The 16,217-nt window shown below is 37.2% G+C and overlaps 1 protein-coding gene across 4 annotated transcripts in view; it reads right to left on the bottom strand.

The window, feature by feature from the left end:
* ATE1 (arginyltransferase 1) overlaps positions 1 to 16,217 on the bottom strand; it is an 82,375-nt gene that overhangs the window by 36,953 nt on the left and 29,205 nt on the right. For all 4 annotated transcript variants that reach the window (XM_068399296.1, XM_068399294.1, XM_068399295.1 and 1 more), the window contains exons 9-10: positions 15,395 to 15,576; positions 10,613 to 10,712 (exon numbers count right to left, since the gene is read on the bottom strand). In XM_068399296.1, coding sequence (XP_068255397.1) covers positions 10,613 to 10,712; positions 15,395 to 15,576 — 282 coding nt within the window. The remainder of the gene's footprint in view (positions 1 to 10,612; positions 10,713 to 15,394; positions 15,577 to 16,217) is intronic.

Below are 16,217 nucleotides of genomic sequence, written 5' to 3' on the forward strand. Positions count from 1 at the left end.
GGCGCTGGGAGGCTGTTACACTGACAAGGCTTGGCAGAAGCGTGGCACATTCCAACTCCACCACCACCCCCTGCAGAAGGTCTCCAACTGCTCCTTTAGGGAAGTTTTCTGTTGGTGTTGCACTGTCCAAGCAACCTAATGCAGCCAGGAGCCAAAGATTTGGCTGTAAACCCAGAAAGAGTTCATAAATCTCAAGGAAGGAACAATATCTGCAGCTTTAAGAGACTCTCAGGAGAAGGTTCACACTCATTCTTGTTTGTTGTTGCTCTAAAGACAGGCAACCACTGCAGAGGCAAGAGGATTAAAGGAAGCCCATCTTACGCAGGATTTAGCTTACAGTGCACCAGAGATTTTAGATACTTTTGTGGCAGTTTGCAACTTTTCCAACTTAATGGGTATTGGCTTGAGGAATATTATCATCTTTTGTTTTGGCTCATCACACGAACTTCTTCCCACATCACAAGTAAAGGAGATAAATGTACTATCATTCAAAACTTCATCAGAAGATGGGGCTGTTAGTACAGGCATTTGAGGACTAACAATTCAGTCATCAGTGTGATCAAGATGACATTTAAAGTACAGAGTTTCTTTACCATCCCCCACTGACAGAGAGTCATTTTGTGCTTATAAATCTATTAAACCATCATCAGCAACAAACAGTAAAACAGATACAATTCTGAGAAAGAAACCAATTTATCTTCTAAAATAAACTTTCAGTCAGGGCTTACAAAATGAGCTCTATTAGAAGCCCACAACTATTTATGAGAAACACATAAAACACCATCTTGCAATAATTTAGGCTGCACAGGTGCTGTCCTTTGGATCCCTTCTCAATGCCGCACCTAATTTAGCAGGAATTGTGGTGGAGCAGCCGCAAAGCTTCTCCCTATGGAGACCTTCCCACCTGATCTCCCCGCACAGCATCCTCAGATTGCCCAAACTGAGAAGCAGGGGCAGGACTTGGCACCATCTCTCTGGCTTTCAGCTGGCACTACAGTTTTTCACTCAGTGTCCTTCACTGCCACTGTAATATCTAAATGGAGGATGCAAAGAGTAGAAAGCCCCCCCAAATATACTGTAATATCTCTCTGCTTTCCTCTCCTTTCCCCTAAATAATTAAAAACAATTAATAGCAAGCCACACGATGCCAACAGGTAAAGACTAAAATGAAAAGAACGTAAAAAAGATAATTCATAAAATAAGTCATGGGTCAACTTTACTGACCATATTAGCACTAAGTAGTCCTTCAGAACACTAGCCTCAATATCTTAAATAAATAAATAAAACCAGTGGAACAAAAAGCTCATCTTGTCTTCTGTCCATTCATAAAACAACAGCGCATTTGTGGTGGGATGAACAGAGAATTTGGTTCCTGTGTACTTTTGCTCCACGAACCCATTCTTCTTCAATTAGTTGACAATGGGGTCATTTTCATACCCTTTTTTTGTCATTCTAGCTCAGTGTTATTTGTGAACACATTTTTATTCCCACCAAGAAAGGGGAAGGAAGCAAACAGTATAGTATTCTATTTAAAAAGATTATCTACTCCCTTGAAACCTTTCTAGTAAGAATCTCAAAATTATCCTATGCCTCTAACACACCAAAAAACTACTCTTAACAGTTTCAGTCATACCTTTTAGAACACTTCAGTTATTCAGTTGAAAACAACTAAACAAAATAAAGTTTTCAGCAGTCATTAACTCTCTCACATAAGTGGAAACCTCAGGGCAGCATCTGGAAACAGCAAGGGGGTTTTGTGGGTTTTTTTTCACTTCACACTCAAAAGACAACAGTTCGTGAAGCTCCCAGGTCTCGCTAGGCCTCCCCAATCAGGTAACCTTTGAAAGCTGTTGGGAGTTGATTTTATTAGATTAAGAAAAAGCTTTAAAGAAGCCGTAACAAAAATATTTCACTTCTCCATTGACCCTTCTGCTCAGGGCCCTGCTCTGTGCAATCTCCCAGAGCTCCAGTGCCCTCATGATAGTCTTCATGAAAACACAGCCCCACCCAAGAGCCTGCCAGGCCCCAGAAACTTTGACTACTGCCTCTAATACAAATTAAAGGGAGCATAGATTTGTTTTTAAATCATTTGCATCTGAATAATGTTGGTGGCTACCACAGGGTAACACAAAGTAAGCTCCTCCCCTACTAGTGATATGCAGGTGGTGTGAAAACACCATTAATTACCATCATCTGCAATCCAGTACTAACACATCTTTGCTCTGGGTTTTGCTTATTCTTAATTTGTTACTTTCTTTGAGCTGCCACTGCCAGCATTTACTATAATACTATAAATAATAATTTCCTAAAATAAGGAAGACAAAACTCATCCAGAAGATCTCCTAGGTGCTGTAAGGAACATCCATAAAACCCTCTATGCTTTGTCACCTCATTTAATGCAATATTCTCTCCTGAAAGAAAGAAAAATGCAACTTTGAACAGAGACTTAGCTAAACTAGAATGAACAGCAGAGAGCTTCAAGAGCATGTACGCATGTGCTTTCCTAGTCAGTCACAAACCTTGACACTAAAAATAACCCAGCCCGAGTCCCAATTTAGCCCATTCTGAAAACTCTGTACTCGCAACAATTCCCATTTTTTTTTATCTTTTCCACCCTTTCTCCTTGCCTCCAGAGTCTACTATCTTCTTTACTACAATGAAGGCAATAACTCATGTTACGTAAACAAATGGTAGAAGCTGACATCAGCGTCTGAGGGCCTTAGACAGAAGGCCTAATTTTAGACATCATTCTCTAGGACAGAAGTGCAGACATGATGGTAGCCATCAGGTTTAGAAAGAAGAGTGTTGCAAAAAAAAAAAAAAAAAAGAAGAACAAACATGATTTTTTATGTGCATGGTAGGCAGGACAAAATGTAATATCCTTTAGGAAGAAAAGTTCAGGTCAGACTAAGAAAGCACAAGAATATATAGGGATATAACCATCAATGCATGGAGATGTGTGTAAGTTTATCGAAGGAGACTTCCAGCACACATATGTCCAACAGGTCTTAAAAGTTAACACAAATATAGTTGATCCTGCCTTGGAATAAGGGGATGGTCTACATAATCCCCCATGGCCCCCAACAAGTCTACTTTTCTATGATTGCACTAGTTCCAAATAATTCCCCTCCATAGGAGCCTGGGACTCTCATTCCCATTCAAACACTGATGCTGAACTGAGCAAACTAGCCTGTTCGCAGCACTGTGTTTAATATCAGGATTGAGGATAAATAATAGAACCTCATTAATATACTTTTACTTGGAGACTCAGTACAGTCACCAGCTAAACAAACTCAAAGAAAATAATCATTCAAAATAATGAATTGTCATCTAGATGAAATGTAACACTTCAGAGAAGTGTACTGTGATACCTCTGTAAAATTAATGAGGTCTTAGTAAAACCAGACCTCATTAAAGTATCTACCATTAAATCTTTCCTGGAAAATTGGAGAAAAAACATCTCTTGTGTAGATTAACTGACTTGTCAGCCAGCTCCTACTGTAAAGACCACAATGTGAAATATGGCAGAGCCAGGAAAAGCAGGAGCTCCTGGCTTTCAGACCAAATAAATTCCACTTGACAATATTGCCTAATTAGAGCTAATGTAATCAGCGAAACAGCAAAAATAAGAAAGAATACAGTAAGAGCAATCAGATTTGAAGTTAAATGAGAGATCCAATACTCCAAGTGCTACCAGATTCAATAAACGTGGTGCATAGATAAAACTAACCAGCGTTTCAAGGACTTACACTTCAGTGACACATTTAAAGGGCTGATTTTTCTCCAGGACACAAGAACTTTGATATTTTGCCCAACACTTGAAAACTGGCATGGCTATGGACAACTTCACCCAGAGACCATGTTAGGAAAAGTGAAGAGCATTATCTTCATAAATATATTTTAACCTTTTGCATCATGGCATTGTAAGATGTCTATCTCTGCATATTCAAATTCACTCACTTTTGGGAATACCCACAAAGATACAAGTAGACAGGCAAAATTCAGAAGCAAAGAATGTTAACTAGTGTTTGAGGACCATCCAAAAATTATTAAATCAACAAAAAATGAAGCTCACAAAGCAGGACTATATTCATTCGCTTGTTAGAAACTTTAAAAATACACTCAATTCCATGCATTATTACACTTACTAGTAAGGACTAATGGATTTATAGAACTATAATTGGAACATTCTGAAACGTGAGTTGTGACCTCATTCCTCAGATGGAGAAAAATTAAAGACACTTGAATTGTGAAGCATATTATTCCACCCAACCAAACAAAACCCACGTCTCTCTTGTCTACATATTTCACAGTTTACAGTTCTCACTTTAATTGCTAATGGTTGCTATGGGGTCCCCAAATAAGCCTTCAAATAAGATTTAGTACAAGTCAGCAATAAGCAGTGAATTTATGACTATGCAGAGTCATGAATTAGACATGACAAATTTCTACCAGCTATTATCATTCAGAAGATGGTTTGCCTCAGGTTTATTAACATGATCCTGAAATCTTTTTAGCAGTTCTTGACAGAGACAGTCAAGTTACCTTTAATAACTGAAAACATCCACTGGTACAGAATTGGGCTACAAGTTAACAAATTGTTCCTCTTATTCTTGTGCTTTTATGAAAGTAAGGTTAGATTTTATATTTTACTTAAGCCTTGCACAAATTAACAAAATCACATTTATCAAAGAAACACTACAGGGAAGTTGTCCCAAGCTAATAAAATTCCTGTAACAAGTAAAAGGTGTAGAACTTATCCCTATTGATGTGCATATGTAGGTAGTAAATACCATCTCTATCGCATTTTTATGATTATTCTTCAAAACATCTGAACTGTGAATCCTTAATATGTATCTCCTTATGCACAAACATACTCCTGTTGGATGCTGAACAAAGAATCTTTACTGATAGATACTAAAATCATTAGTAGCATCAATATTATCATAATCAAAATCACTGAAACATCAAGATTCAAGTCTGGTATTTAAATCACCTCATATTTGGAATTACTTAAAAGACACAGTGTATGACTTCGAACATTTTTCTGAAATAATCTATATGGGAACTGGTTCTTTTAGCATTTTTCGTTTGGTTGGTTCTGGGTGGAGGGATGTGTTTGGTTTTTTAAAGACTGAATGAAAATACTGTAACCTGGTCCAAGCCTCATATGAAAGATAACAAACAGATAGTTTTAAGAGGGCCTACTCCTATTTAATAACATTTATTTCTCCAGTATAGAGAAGTAAAGCATAAAAAAAAAAAAGTTTCCTCAATTTGAGGAAATTTGTTTTGTAATCAAAGACCCATCAAATAAAAAGTTACAGGTATACAGCTGAAACTGCAGAAAGGCCATGTCTCACAAATACAACTTCACTCTGAAACTTACTTTCAGATACAACTCCTTCAAAGACTGTACAATAGATACCCCAAAACTTCTGCTTACGGACACGTTTATTTTCTCAAGGGGCAGTACAGTAATGAGAAAGAGACTTGTCCACTTCAGAGGTCAGCTGAGACCTATACAACAGACATTTCTTTCTGCCCTGATAAAAGTCTACAAATAATACAAACAGACATAAATATATGTATTATTTTCACTTCAGTTTTGCTACACTTCAATCATCTTAAACTTCAAGTAAACAACTGAAAAGAAATCCACATTTCCAAAATTAGAAAAATAAAGCCCCAGGGACATGTTCACATTTTTCCCAAGGGAGTTCTAACTGACAAAAAAATAAGTCCTGATTGCAAGTATTTTAAAAGGAAAAATAACGTTAAGAAAAAAAGACATGGCTGGGATCTGTTTGTTTCTAGTAGAAAAATGGAATTCCAACCGGTTTTAACCCTGCAAATGCTGTGTGAAATTCATCACAGCTGCAACACTTGCACCAAGGAAAAACTATAATAATCTACCAATTACACACAGTATAAAACAGCAGCTTAGGAAAAAAATAAAGAAGTAATTGCATTCACTATCTTTAGCTGCTATGAAAACAACATGGAAACTGATACTCTGCTTTTAATAATTGTATTTTCAGTAGAAATCCACTGTCAGCATTCAGTAATGGCTGTTGTTATCCAGAACAGAGCACCTCCTTACTCCTGCTTTTTGATGCTCATAATAATGTAGTTTTCACAACCTGACTAGAAATGTCCTAAAGAAAAAAGAAAAGCAACCTAGAAAGTGGCCTCAAACACTTTGTAAGACGCTGTTCAAAGTAAATAAGAAATACTTTTAAATATATATCACTAGCACTACAACAAGAACCAAAGAACTAATAATTTTTCACCCATGGTATTTTTTATTCTGCTCCACATTCTCACAGTTGTTTATTCCAACACGTTTAGTTACATTTACTCAGTGTGGGCTCTAAGTATTTAGTAATAGTCTTCCCGATGAGGAAAGGTGAAAGGAGAAAGCTTTTATGGAAGAAAGGAACAAAAGAAAAAAAAAAAGAAAAAGAGGGGAGCAGCAAGCTGTAAGGGACACTGCAATCCTGAATACAGCATATGACTTATCAGATCCAAAAAACAGCCAGCCAACCTTCTAGTCAAAACACATTTGATAAAATATGTGTAGAGAGATAAGGACTTCTTGTGTTAGTTACAACTTGAAGGAATATTAAAGCAACTTGATTTTCAGAAGCATTTAACATGTGTAGACCAAGTCAATCATCCAAATTACTTTTGGAAGTCTTGGCCAGCCACCTTAAAAGACTTCTCAAAATCCCTTTGGGTTTTAATGCCATAACTCCAATAGAATTCAGAGTAGTCGTCTTCCCTCAGCCACTAACCCAAACCATTAGAAGAAGCACATGGGGTAAGCTCACAGCTCTGAAGAAATGCGTGTTCAATCTTAGCTGCTGGTGCTAACGTAGAGGAGCATCCTGGCCAGTGGGGAAGTCCGATAAAGAAATGGACGGAAGGAGGAAGGGAGGCAGTGAAAAGTAATGTTAACAAGACATACAGATAAATAGGGATTTTCCCTCCACTTCTGCAACTCATAATTTTTAGGGCTTTATTATTATTGTATGCTTCTGCCTTTATTATTTTGTTGTTTGTTTTTACCAGTCTTGCCAAAAAAAAAAATCAAAACCACTGTGTTGCCAAAACTTTTATTGCTTTCTTAGGGTAGACAATGGTTTTTCAACCCAGATATTTCCGTTCTTTATTAACAAATGGTACAGCAAGCAACAACTTGGCACTTCATAACAAGTATTGACTTTTCAGAATATTTAGTTGACTATTTATGTCCTGTTTATACAAAAAACATATGGTTTGTACTAATTTGAATGTATATTTATTCCTATAAACCAACAAAATTAATCCTGGAAAAGCTACTAGTACAAGTGCTAACAGACTTGAGCAGAGCAACTCCAAGTCCTCCAAACTACTCTCAGCTTATCATCTTTTCCCATTATCAAGGTAAAGAGTAATACCAGTGAGAAAAGCAGGCTGACAGCTGGTAGCAGCTTCGATACATGCTGAATAAAAAGGCCAAACACAGAGGTATAAAAATGACAGCTCTTTTTCCGTGGAACTAGTGACACATTTTGCAAAGCTGTCTGCTGCTCTGCGGCAGAACCGTAACAGCGTGTGCTTATACCCCCAAAACCATAGAGGATCACATTAAGTCACGTCACATTAAGTCTCTTTCCCTCACACATTTCAGCTTATATGGCAAATCCCAGCTTATTGAAAAGGTTAACTAAATTCCATGGTCAGAAACAGCAAAAGAGTCAGAACAAGTGAGGATAAGCCAGACCTTTGTGGATCCCATGGACGTGGAAGTCCAGGCTACCACTGGATACATTTCACTGCTGGAGGAGGAGCGATGCTGAAATTCCTGAAAGCAGCCAAAGAAATTGGCTCTCAAGTGCCATAAAATTCCAGGGGCACCGCTTATGACCACAGTCAGGCCGAGGTATTTAGTTTAAGAATGATTAATCACAGATGAATCAGCCTTTTGTTTCTTTTCTGACATTTCAGAACCCTTTCTAGTATTCCATCTATCTGAAGTCTGGCCATGCCTTGATACCAAAGGAGACTGTTTGAAATAATTCCATTTACTTTGGCCTGCATACAAGTCTGGATAAAGATTTCAGTCAAAACACCTCTTCACATCATAGGTCTTAAAACGGTACACAGAGATAACACAGCAAGAAGACATTAAATCTGTTACACACTTCAAAGTACGCTGATGGTTATTTACAGGCTTAGCAGAGTGACTGCAGGGAAAGCAGATCATTGACCAAAACAAGTGATACCTGCTCCACCTGCAGTATTCTCATGCGAATATTGACATTGAAAAAGCCTCAGAAAACCCAGAAACTGTGAAACTCACAAAGAAAACTTCACCAACAACCCCTTCCCAATGCAAGAACTTAGCTTGATTTAAGGTGAGCAGAGATCTAAACAGCAAACGCAGGGCAGCAAGTACATTTATTATTTACACCAGAAGCACAAACCCAAAATCTGTTTGGTGTCACCCACCACAAGACTCAAAATCAGTATCAAAGAATTGTAATGGAATGAACAGAAAGGATCTCAAGGAGTTCAGTAGTGGAAAATGTGAATTTAGTAACACGGAGCCATGGAGTAAAATTTTTTACTTAGAAAGATGCAGGATAACACAGTATCAGTACAGGAAAAAAATCCAGGATACTCTCAAGCATCTCTCTGATATGGCTGTTCGCTTGAAGGTGGTTCTTTTATTTCTGTAATTCTGTAACTATGTTTGTAAACAAATGTCTAACTGAAAAGTATTAATGAGTACATATAGAGTACTTAAACACATAAGAAGCAAGCTTGAGACCAACATCATCCTAAAGTAAAATACTTTCTTATACTTAAAATTTTATCACAGGCTCCAAAATGTATTAGGAAAAAGACTTTGCATCTTATGAGTCGTTGAAAATTTTCCAGGGGACTATTTTCCAACATAAGAACTACCACATCTAACAGAGCCTGAAAAGTTTTACCACAAGGTCATGAATTTCTTCAGAGAACCATTTTAATCTTGTATTACCCTAACCTACCCAGAAAAAAATGGAACAAAGCCATTGCAGAAGGTTTTTCATAGTATTTTTCCATATTAATATAGTTAATCGGACTACAGAAATTCTTTTGTCTCAATTTAATGTAGATTTTATTTTACTAGTTCATAAATATTAACCCATACATGGGAACAAATCTGAAAGAAGCTGGGAACTAACCTAATATTGAAATATATTCCCTTCCCCCATCTTCAGTAATTTCACTGGTACTCCACTGTTTTAAAATCACATTGCAAGCAAATGCAAGCTGTTTGGGAACAAAAGGAAAGGGAAGGGAACAGAGAGGCAAAAGGGAGCTTTATTTTTAAAAATTTCTGTAGTTACGTCTGATCCATGGGGTAGATGATGCTCATTAACCATTAAATTAACCTTCCTGCCTGATAATCCAGAGTTTGTCAACTCTGTTACTGAGCCACAGGACTCCTGACTGGGGGATCCTCTCCCAGGACACTCAGGCCTCCGATCTTCAACTGGACTTCATTCAGAACAAGGCTTTAATGCTTGCTGTTGGATATCTATACCTCCAATCTAGGAATCGTGTATTTAAAACCAAAACATCCAGTTATGTCCTCATGTGCACAATATTAACGCATCAGTCTTGGACTGTAATACGAGTACAACAGTTCATTGCACAGATCCCCAATTACTCCAACCACGTCTCATACAGAAGACCGAGTTTTACTCCATGCAAAGTGGAACAGTGTCAAACTCCTTAAATCGACATCATAAAGTCACTGTTCCTTATACATCCCAGTTCACCAGCTATCCCTCCTCAATCAGCAGAGAGAGCAAGCTGTACAGTGCAAACCAGTAGTGCTGCGTTTCCATCAAAAATCAAATACAAATGTCAGCTTACGCATTTCCACTGCTCACAATCTGTGATTAGAAGAAAGAAAATTTTCAAAGATTTCCAAAATCCTGTGACTTCACTGTAAATAGGTATAGCATGCACGTGTTCTTCAAAAGACACTGTTTATATAAAGGGTGATGCTGTGCCTAGCCTCCATTTCTAAACATCCTAGGATTCTCCTGACACTTTCCTCAAAACTATGCTACCTGGCTCAAAATTGCTGCTAACCTAGCTTCTCAGTGGTTTCATCAGCAAAGCAAGTCCCCTATCTCTTAACAAAAAACAAAAGAGGAAACACCCAAGTACAGCCAAGACCACGAAGGCATGTGATCACAGCCTACAGTCACTAAGCAACAGTTCCACAAATATGCAAACCTAAATAAGGGAGAATTTCAGTCTATTGGAAGATATACTGTAAACATGAGATAGCCAGGTAACCAAAAGACAAACTATTATCTGACAGCCTTGAAAACCTCTCCATGTGAACTGCTTTTAAGCCAACTTCTAATAAATTACACATGCAGCTAAATTTAAAAAAAAAAAAATCCTAAGCCAATTTAAATAGTAACCAATGTTCAAATTTAACCATATAAAGTCTACATTAAAATCCAAAATGACAATTACAAAATATTATATTACTATGAACACTGTCAAATGCTTTTAATAATAGTACACTAAGGAAATAAGTAAAAACACACTTTACCTTGTATCTCATTTTGGGGCATGAATGAATGTAGAAACCCATATAATAAAAACAGAGATCAGGAGCTTTTTCATGAAGTTGCCTAGTAAAAGCAATTTCCCTGTGAAAGGAAAGAAGAGACTAATTACTTTTGAATATAATTCTTACATTCATTTTACCTCTTCATATTGAAATATTTTACAGCTACCTGGCTCTTAACCTATTTAAAGGACTAGACTTCTAATAAATAAAAAACGAAGATAATAAACTCAAAACTAATGCTTAAAAAACCCCAAGGATAATAAACTGAAACTTAATGCTTAAAAAACAAACAAACAAATCGCCAAAATGCAAACCACCATGTCAGGCTTAAACATACTTTAATCTTTGTGTTTTGTCCTGCCAATTGACTCACTTGAAATCCAAATAAAAGTGACTAAGAGCCTCTATTTAAAAGGTTTCTTGTTAACGTTCATGCACATTGGAATTCTGCAGAAATCTGGCCCAGCTGTTGTACACAGACTGGCTAACGTGGCTCAGGAAAATATCACAGTATTTTTAAAAAACAACATTCAAACATAAGCCTCCTGTTTGTTCTCTTATTTGCATTCTAGCAATTTACATGTAAAAACATCTATCTTTATGCAAAAAAGGTATTTTTCACTTATCCCATGTTTGTTTGTATGATTTTCTCATTTATTCCGAAAGAGATGTGTCAATGAATTCCAACATAACTTTGCTTTTTATTTTACTAACACAAGGAAAATAGTATTATTACAAAGATTCTGCCAGTGTTTCCACTATAATGCTCATTTTCACAGCACTTTTAACTTTGCAGTTCACATTTGTACCAAATTTGATAAAATATGGATGTTGGTTCTTACTTTCAATGTTGAAGGGATAAGAGGATATGAGCACGTGCATATAGGAAGCATGTACAAATACTGGTTTTTTTTAATCATTTAATATTAAGTTAGTAATGAAGACATTTAAATACACTGAAAACCTAACATTTCAGTTGCATGCAGTTTGCTGAGACTATCATGGGTCCATGATAACTGTATCAATATACATCTGTTCCAAAAGGAGACTGTCTTACTCCATATCTGAAAATCCAGGTAAATACAACAGATTCCAGAAGTGAGGTTTATGTACCCCCAAACATCTACAAACATGCACTTCACATATAAAATCTTTAAGACACGGCATAAAGTTAAACCACCTTACTGTTTCATGCAGATTATCCTTGACCTAATTAAACAAAGACCTTTCTGCAATTCAAAAAGCTGGAACACTACAGGGAAAAACGATTACCTCTGCATTTCAAAAATCTCTTAAACGCTCTTTCCAATTGGACAACACTGCCTGATTTAATAAAACAAAAAGACTCAAAGTGAACAGACAGTGAAGTAAATGTAATGAGGTAAAAATTGGGCTGCAGCAGCAGTCTTACCATGGGCAACAAAGCTTCGTGCAAGCGAATTAGTGCACGCGATACCAAAGCCAGCTTGCTCAGAACTACTGCCAGTGTCTTCGCATGTACTACAGTCCCCACTGATACGCCCTAGGTAAGGACCCTTAACTCAAGTTCTTGCTCCATCTTTCCTTCATCTATTCGGTCAACCCCACTCCAGGCAAAGTTTTATTGGGGAATGCTAAAGCATCCTTCTCCTTCCTCTGTCTGGAGTGTGCGCTGTGATCCAGCGTAAGAGAATCCTCCAACTCCATCATTTTAAACCAGGAGCAGCAATCATGTGTCACTGTAATGCATAACTCACAGCCACCTGCACTCATTCTGCCTAAATCCCTGCGGAAAAGGCACTACAGACTTGCAATTACCTTTTTGTAAAGCTTTCCATTATGGTACATATCTAAAGAGTTATAAAGGCTGTTAGCACTTGGCAAGAGTAGACAACTAGTGAGGAAGACATCAATTTCATCAATACAAAATTCAGACTTAGTACTTCAGTGCTACATGACCCAATTCCAAAAGAAGTTCAAGTACTTGTCCTCTTACAAAACAGAGATGATGAATACTGTGCTCTTCTACAATTTGTGATTTTGGGTAGTAGGGGGAAGGTTAAACTTTTTCCTGCAAATAAGAATAAGAATCACTCAATATTTCTTGATTTTTCTTCCTTTGGTAAGTCGGGTGTTTCACAAGTAGCTGCTTCTCCCCTCATTCTTTACTTACATGCCTCCATATTTCAAGTGATCTTCAAATCCCATCCTTTCTACAACTCAGCAGCAAAAATTCTCAAAGTATCATGAAGTGGAAGTGACAGCACTGCAATGCAGCTTAACCTCCTCGGAGTAAAATTGGCAACAGCTTTGAAGGTATCAGATTCCTTTGCAACTTCCTAAATCCTCCCTAACTCTCAAGTTTTTTTTTCCCCTTTTTGAAAGAAGAACACGGTTGGGTCCCTCTAAGACTGTTGGGAACTCATTTTTATTGCCTTAAATGCTGCAGAATTTATAAGCTGCTTTCTCACTAGTTGAGCCACACATCACTAGTTGAGCCACACACGCATGTTGCACTGACAAAGTTTTAAATTTATCATGTAGAAAATTTAAAATAATTTCAAGAATTCATAAGCATGGATTATGTCAGTCTATTATTACATAAAGTAATGTGACATGTACAAATACTAAAAAACAGCTCTTAGGAGGACTTAGCATTTTATGCTATATGCTCAACTTGCACAAAAAAAAAAAACAATCCAATTTCAAGTATCTAGCATATGTAATAAAATACTTCTAAAAATCTAGACCACTAGTAGACAGAAAAAAGATCAATTCTAAATCATAGTTCCAACATTTTTTTTCTACATTTTTAAATTCTGATTTATTTTATAAAATAAATTCAGATCTGAATAAATTATGATCTTTTAGACATAGATCACTGGAGATGCTACAGCAACAGCTACGTTAATGCTGATGGACGACTTTGAAGTTAGCCCTGATTTGCGCTTCCAACCTAAACTCTTCTATGATTCTACAGTTTCTCCTTCATAAAGGACCGTTCTAGAACAAGGCAGGGAGAGCCAACAGGAAGGCAATGTTATCAGCTCTTATTAAAGGCGACATACTTGCAGAAATTGCACTTTAGGACCTGAATGACCTAAAAGCTGACCAGAGAGTGGGAGGAGGTCCTGCTCTCTCGCTCCCTAGCCATTCTCAGCTGCATGTTGTGGCTCCATCACAACCCTTGCACCAGCTCTGGTGTTAACAGGTTCTTCACTGAGCCAAGTCAGCTCATTAACCAGGTTGCTAAAGCAAACAGTCTTCTGCTCAGTAAATTAAACTGGCTAAATATAAGGTTGCTAGAAGCCCAGCATATAGCAGAGATGGAGAGGAGCGATTGCAGTATCTCATTTCAGCAGCAATAAACCATTAGACTGATGTCAGCAACTTAACAGTGAGCTTTGTGGGGAAAAACCCTTTGACATACGCATTTGAGCAACTCGTGTAAAGATTATTCGGAAATCACAAAATTCACCACTGCAAAGAGAAGAATACACCCAAAAGGAGAATTAAAAAAAAAAAAAGATTCATAGGAAATCAAAAGATCCAAATCAAAATCTAAAAAAATTATGAGTGATCAGACTCCTGAGAGATTAAATTGCACACAGTTTATTAGTTATTGCAGAAGTATATGAAGTAACTCTGATAAGAAGAGGTTTCCTAAAAATAGTGTTTGTGCTTCACATATTTCAAAAGTCATATTTACCCACCCTGGTGGGTAACACTAAACAATAGCTAAGAAACTCCACCTATAGAGAAGAAGCCTCTCAACAGGATGCCTTGGAGAAAGAAGAAAGCTGGATCTCAGAATTCTAGTGCTTCTTTCGTACCTGAAAAACTGTAGTGCAAATCTCAACAGGTAAAGACTTTTGCTAGAACTTCTCAGACCTAGGGAAACTTGAAAATAGACATGTCTGGCATGAGGTTCAAACCCAGCTGCTTCCTGAGAACCTCCCTGGGAACACCACATGTCTGTGACCAGCTTAATTCATGTAAACAAAGCAGCAAAAAAAGCTAAGAAGAAAATTGAGATGCACAAATATTTCCACTCATTTAGGGTTTTTTTTCCTTATAATAATAATGGAATCATAAAACTGCTTATGGAAGAAAACCAGTAACTTGCAATTTAGCGTAGAAGTCTCATTCACAGTGAAAAGCATTACTCACTATTCCTACTGTTTTGCAAGACTAGGTTGACAGTTAATTTAAGGCTTTAAAATTCATAGGATTACTCTCTCCATCAGGCTTTCTAAAGACAAAGATAATGAGATTAACATACCTGAAAAATATACTTAGTGCTAGTAGAGCGGGAGACTACTAATTCAGAAGACAACGGTTTTTAGGTACTCTATTATTTATGATCTCAGTGTGCATAAAACCATAAAAGTGATTAATTTCATTTGGTAACTGGGCTAAGAGAAAGGTCAAAGGAAGAATTATTTCTATTGAAACAAAGAAGGGGCTTTTCCTGCTGAAACTAAGCAATACTAAATTATTTTTAGGGGCAATAAAAACTAGGTATTTTGTTTCTGAGTGTTTTTTTAATCTTTAAAAGTATTTAGCTAACTAGAGAGATACATGCCTATTCCAGGATGACAATTAAAAATTTATTGGGAATGCCAGCAACCATAGAGAATTAAAAAAAAAAACAAACCACAAATACTTTGCTAGAGATAGTGTTACCAACATATGTTTAGATTGGAAATAAAAGCTCAGGTTTAGGAACAAGTATCAATTCTTACTATTACGTCTAACCAGACAAGAAAAATGTCCTCTTACCGTAATGCAGAGTAGACTCCCAAAGATAAGAAAGAGTAGTCTGGATCATAGTACAGATAGACAGAGGACACGCAGTAGGGCAGGATATCAATTACACCGACAGCAATTATCTTCCCATCCAGCCAATACTGCTGGTGGAAAGAACCATAGCCACACTCTGGTCCATTTGGTGCATTCTCTGCCTAAGCAAAAACAAGAGAGGGATGTAATTGCCCGACAGGTAGACTTGCAATATAAAAACAATTTAAAGAATCTTCACACAGAAGTAAATACTGTGAGAAATTACTCCTGCTATCTATGTTTAGAAAAAGGAAAAAAGGAATTTGAGAAACAGGGAAAACGTTTGTTCAGTGCATCATTTGTGACCTTTGCTGCTCTCACGATCAGTAAACTCTACATATCACGCATCCCAAACACAAGTCTGCAAATAGCCTCTGCCATCGAGCATTTATAGCACTGAAATGATAAAACAATGATGTGATTCATCAAGTTATTAATGCATTATTACACGCAAACAAATTCTGCGGATACTCTTTAATTTGACCTACTTACTCTTCAACAAGAGACGAAGCCCAAAGGCAGAAAAGTGAAATGCAGACATTACACTGCACTGTGCTGGTGCTTCCCAAAGCCGGCTGTGACTGCCTCACTCCTCCAACATTTTCTGTCACAGCAAGGGCCCTACTGTTTCTCCTCCCCATGCCCCCAAGTACTGGAAGCACTTTGGCCACAGACGTTTAGTTTCTTAGAATGGCCATTAAAGTTGCTGGAGAAGGGCATTTATAAAAAGAACTGAACAGCTTACTCTTTATGTGGGGTTTAC

This window comes from Nyctibius grandis, chromosome 4, assembly GCF_013368605.1.
Source record: "Nyctibius grandis isolate bNycGra1 chromosome 4, bNycGra1.pri, whole genome shotgun sequence".
Classification (NCBI taxonomy): Eukaryota; Metazoa; Chordata; class Aves; order Nyctibiiformes; family Nyctibiidae; genus Nyctibius; species Nyctibius grandis.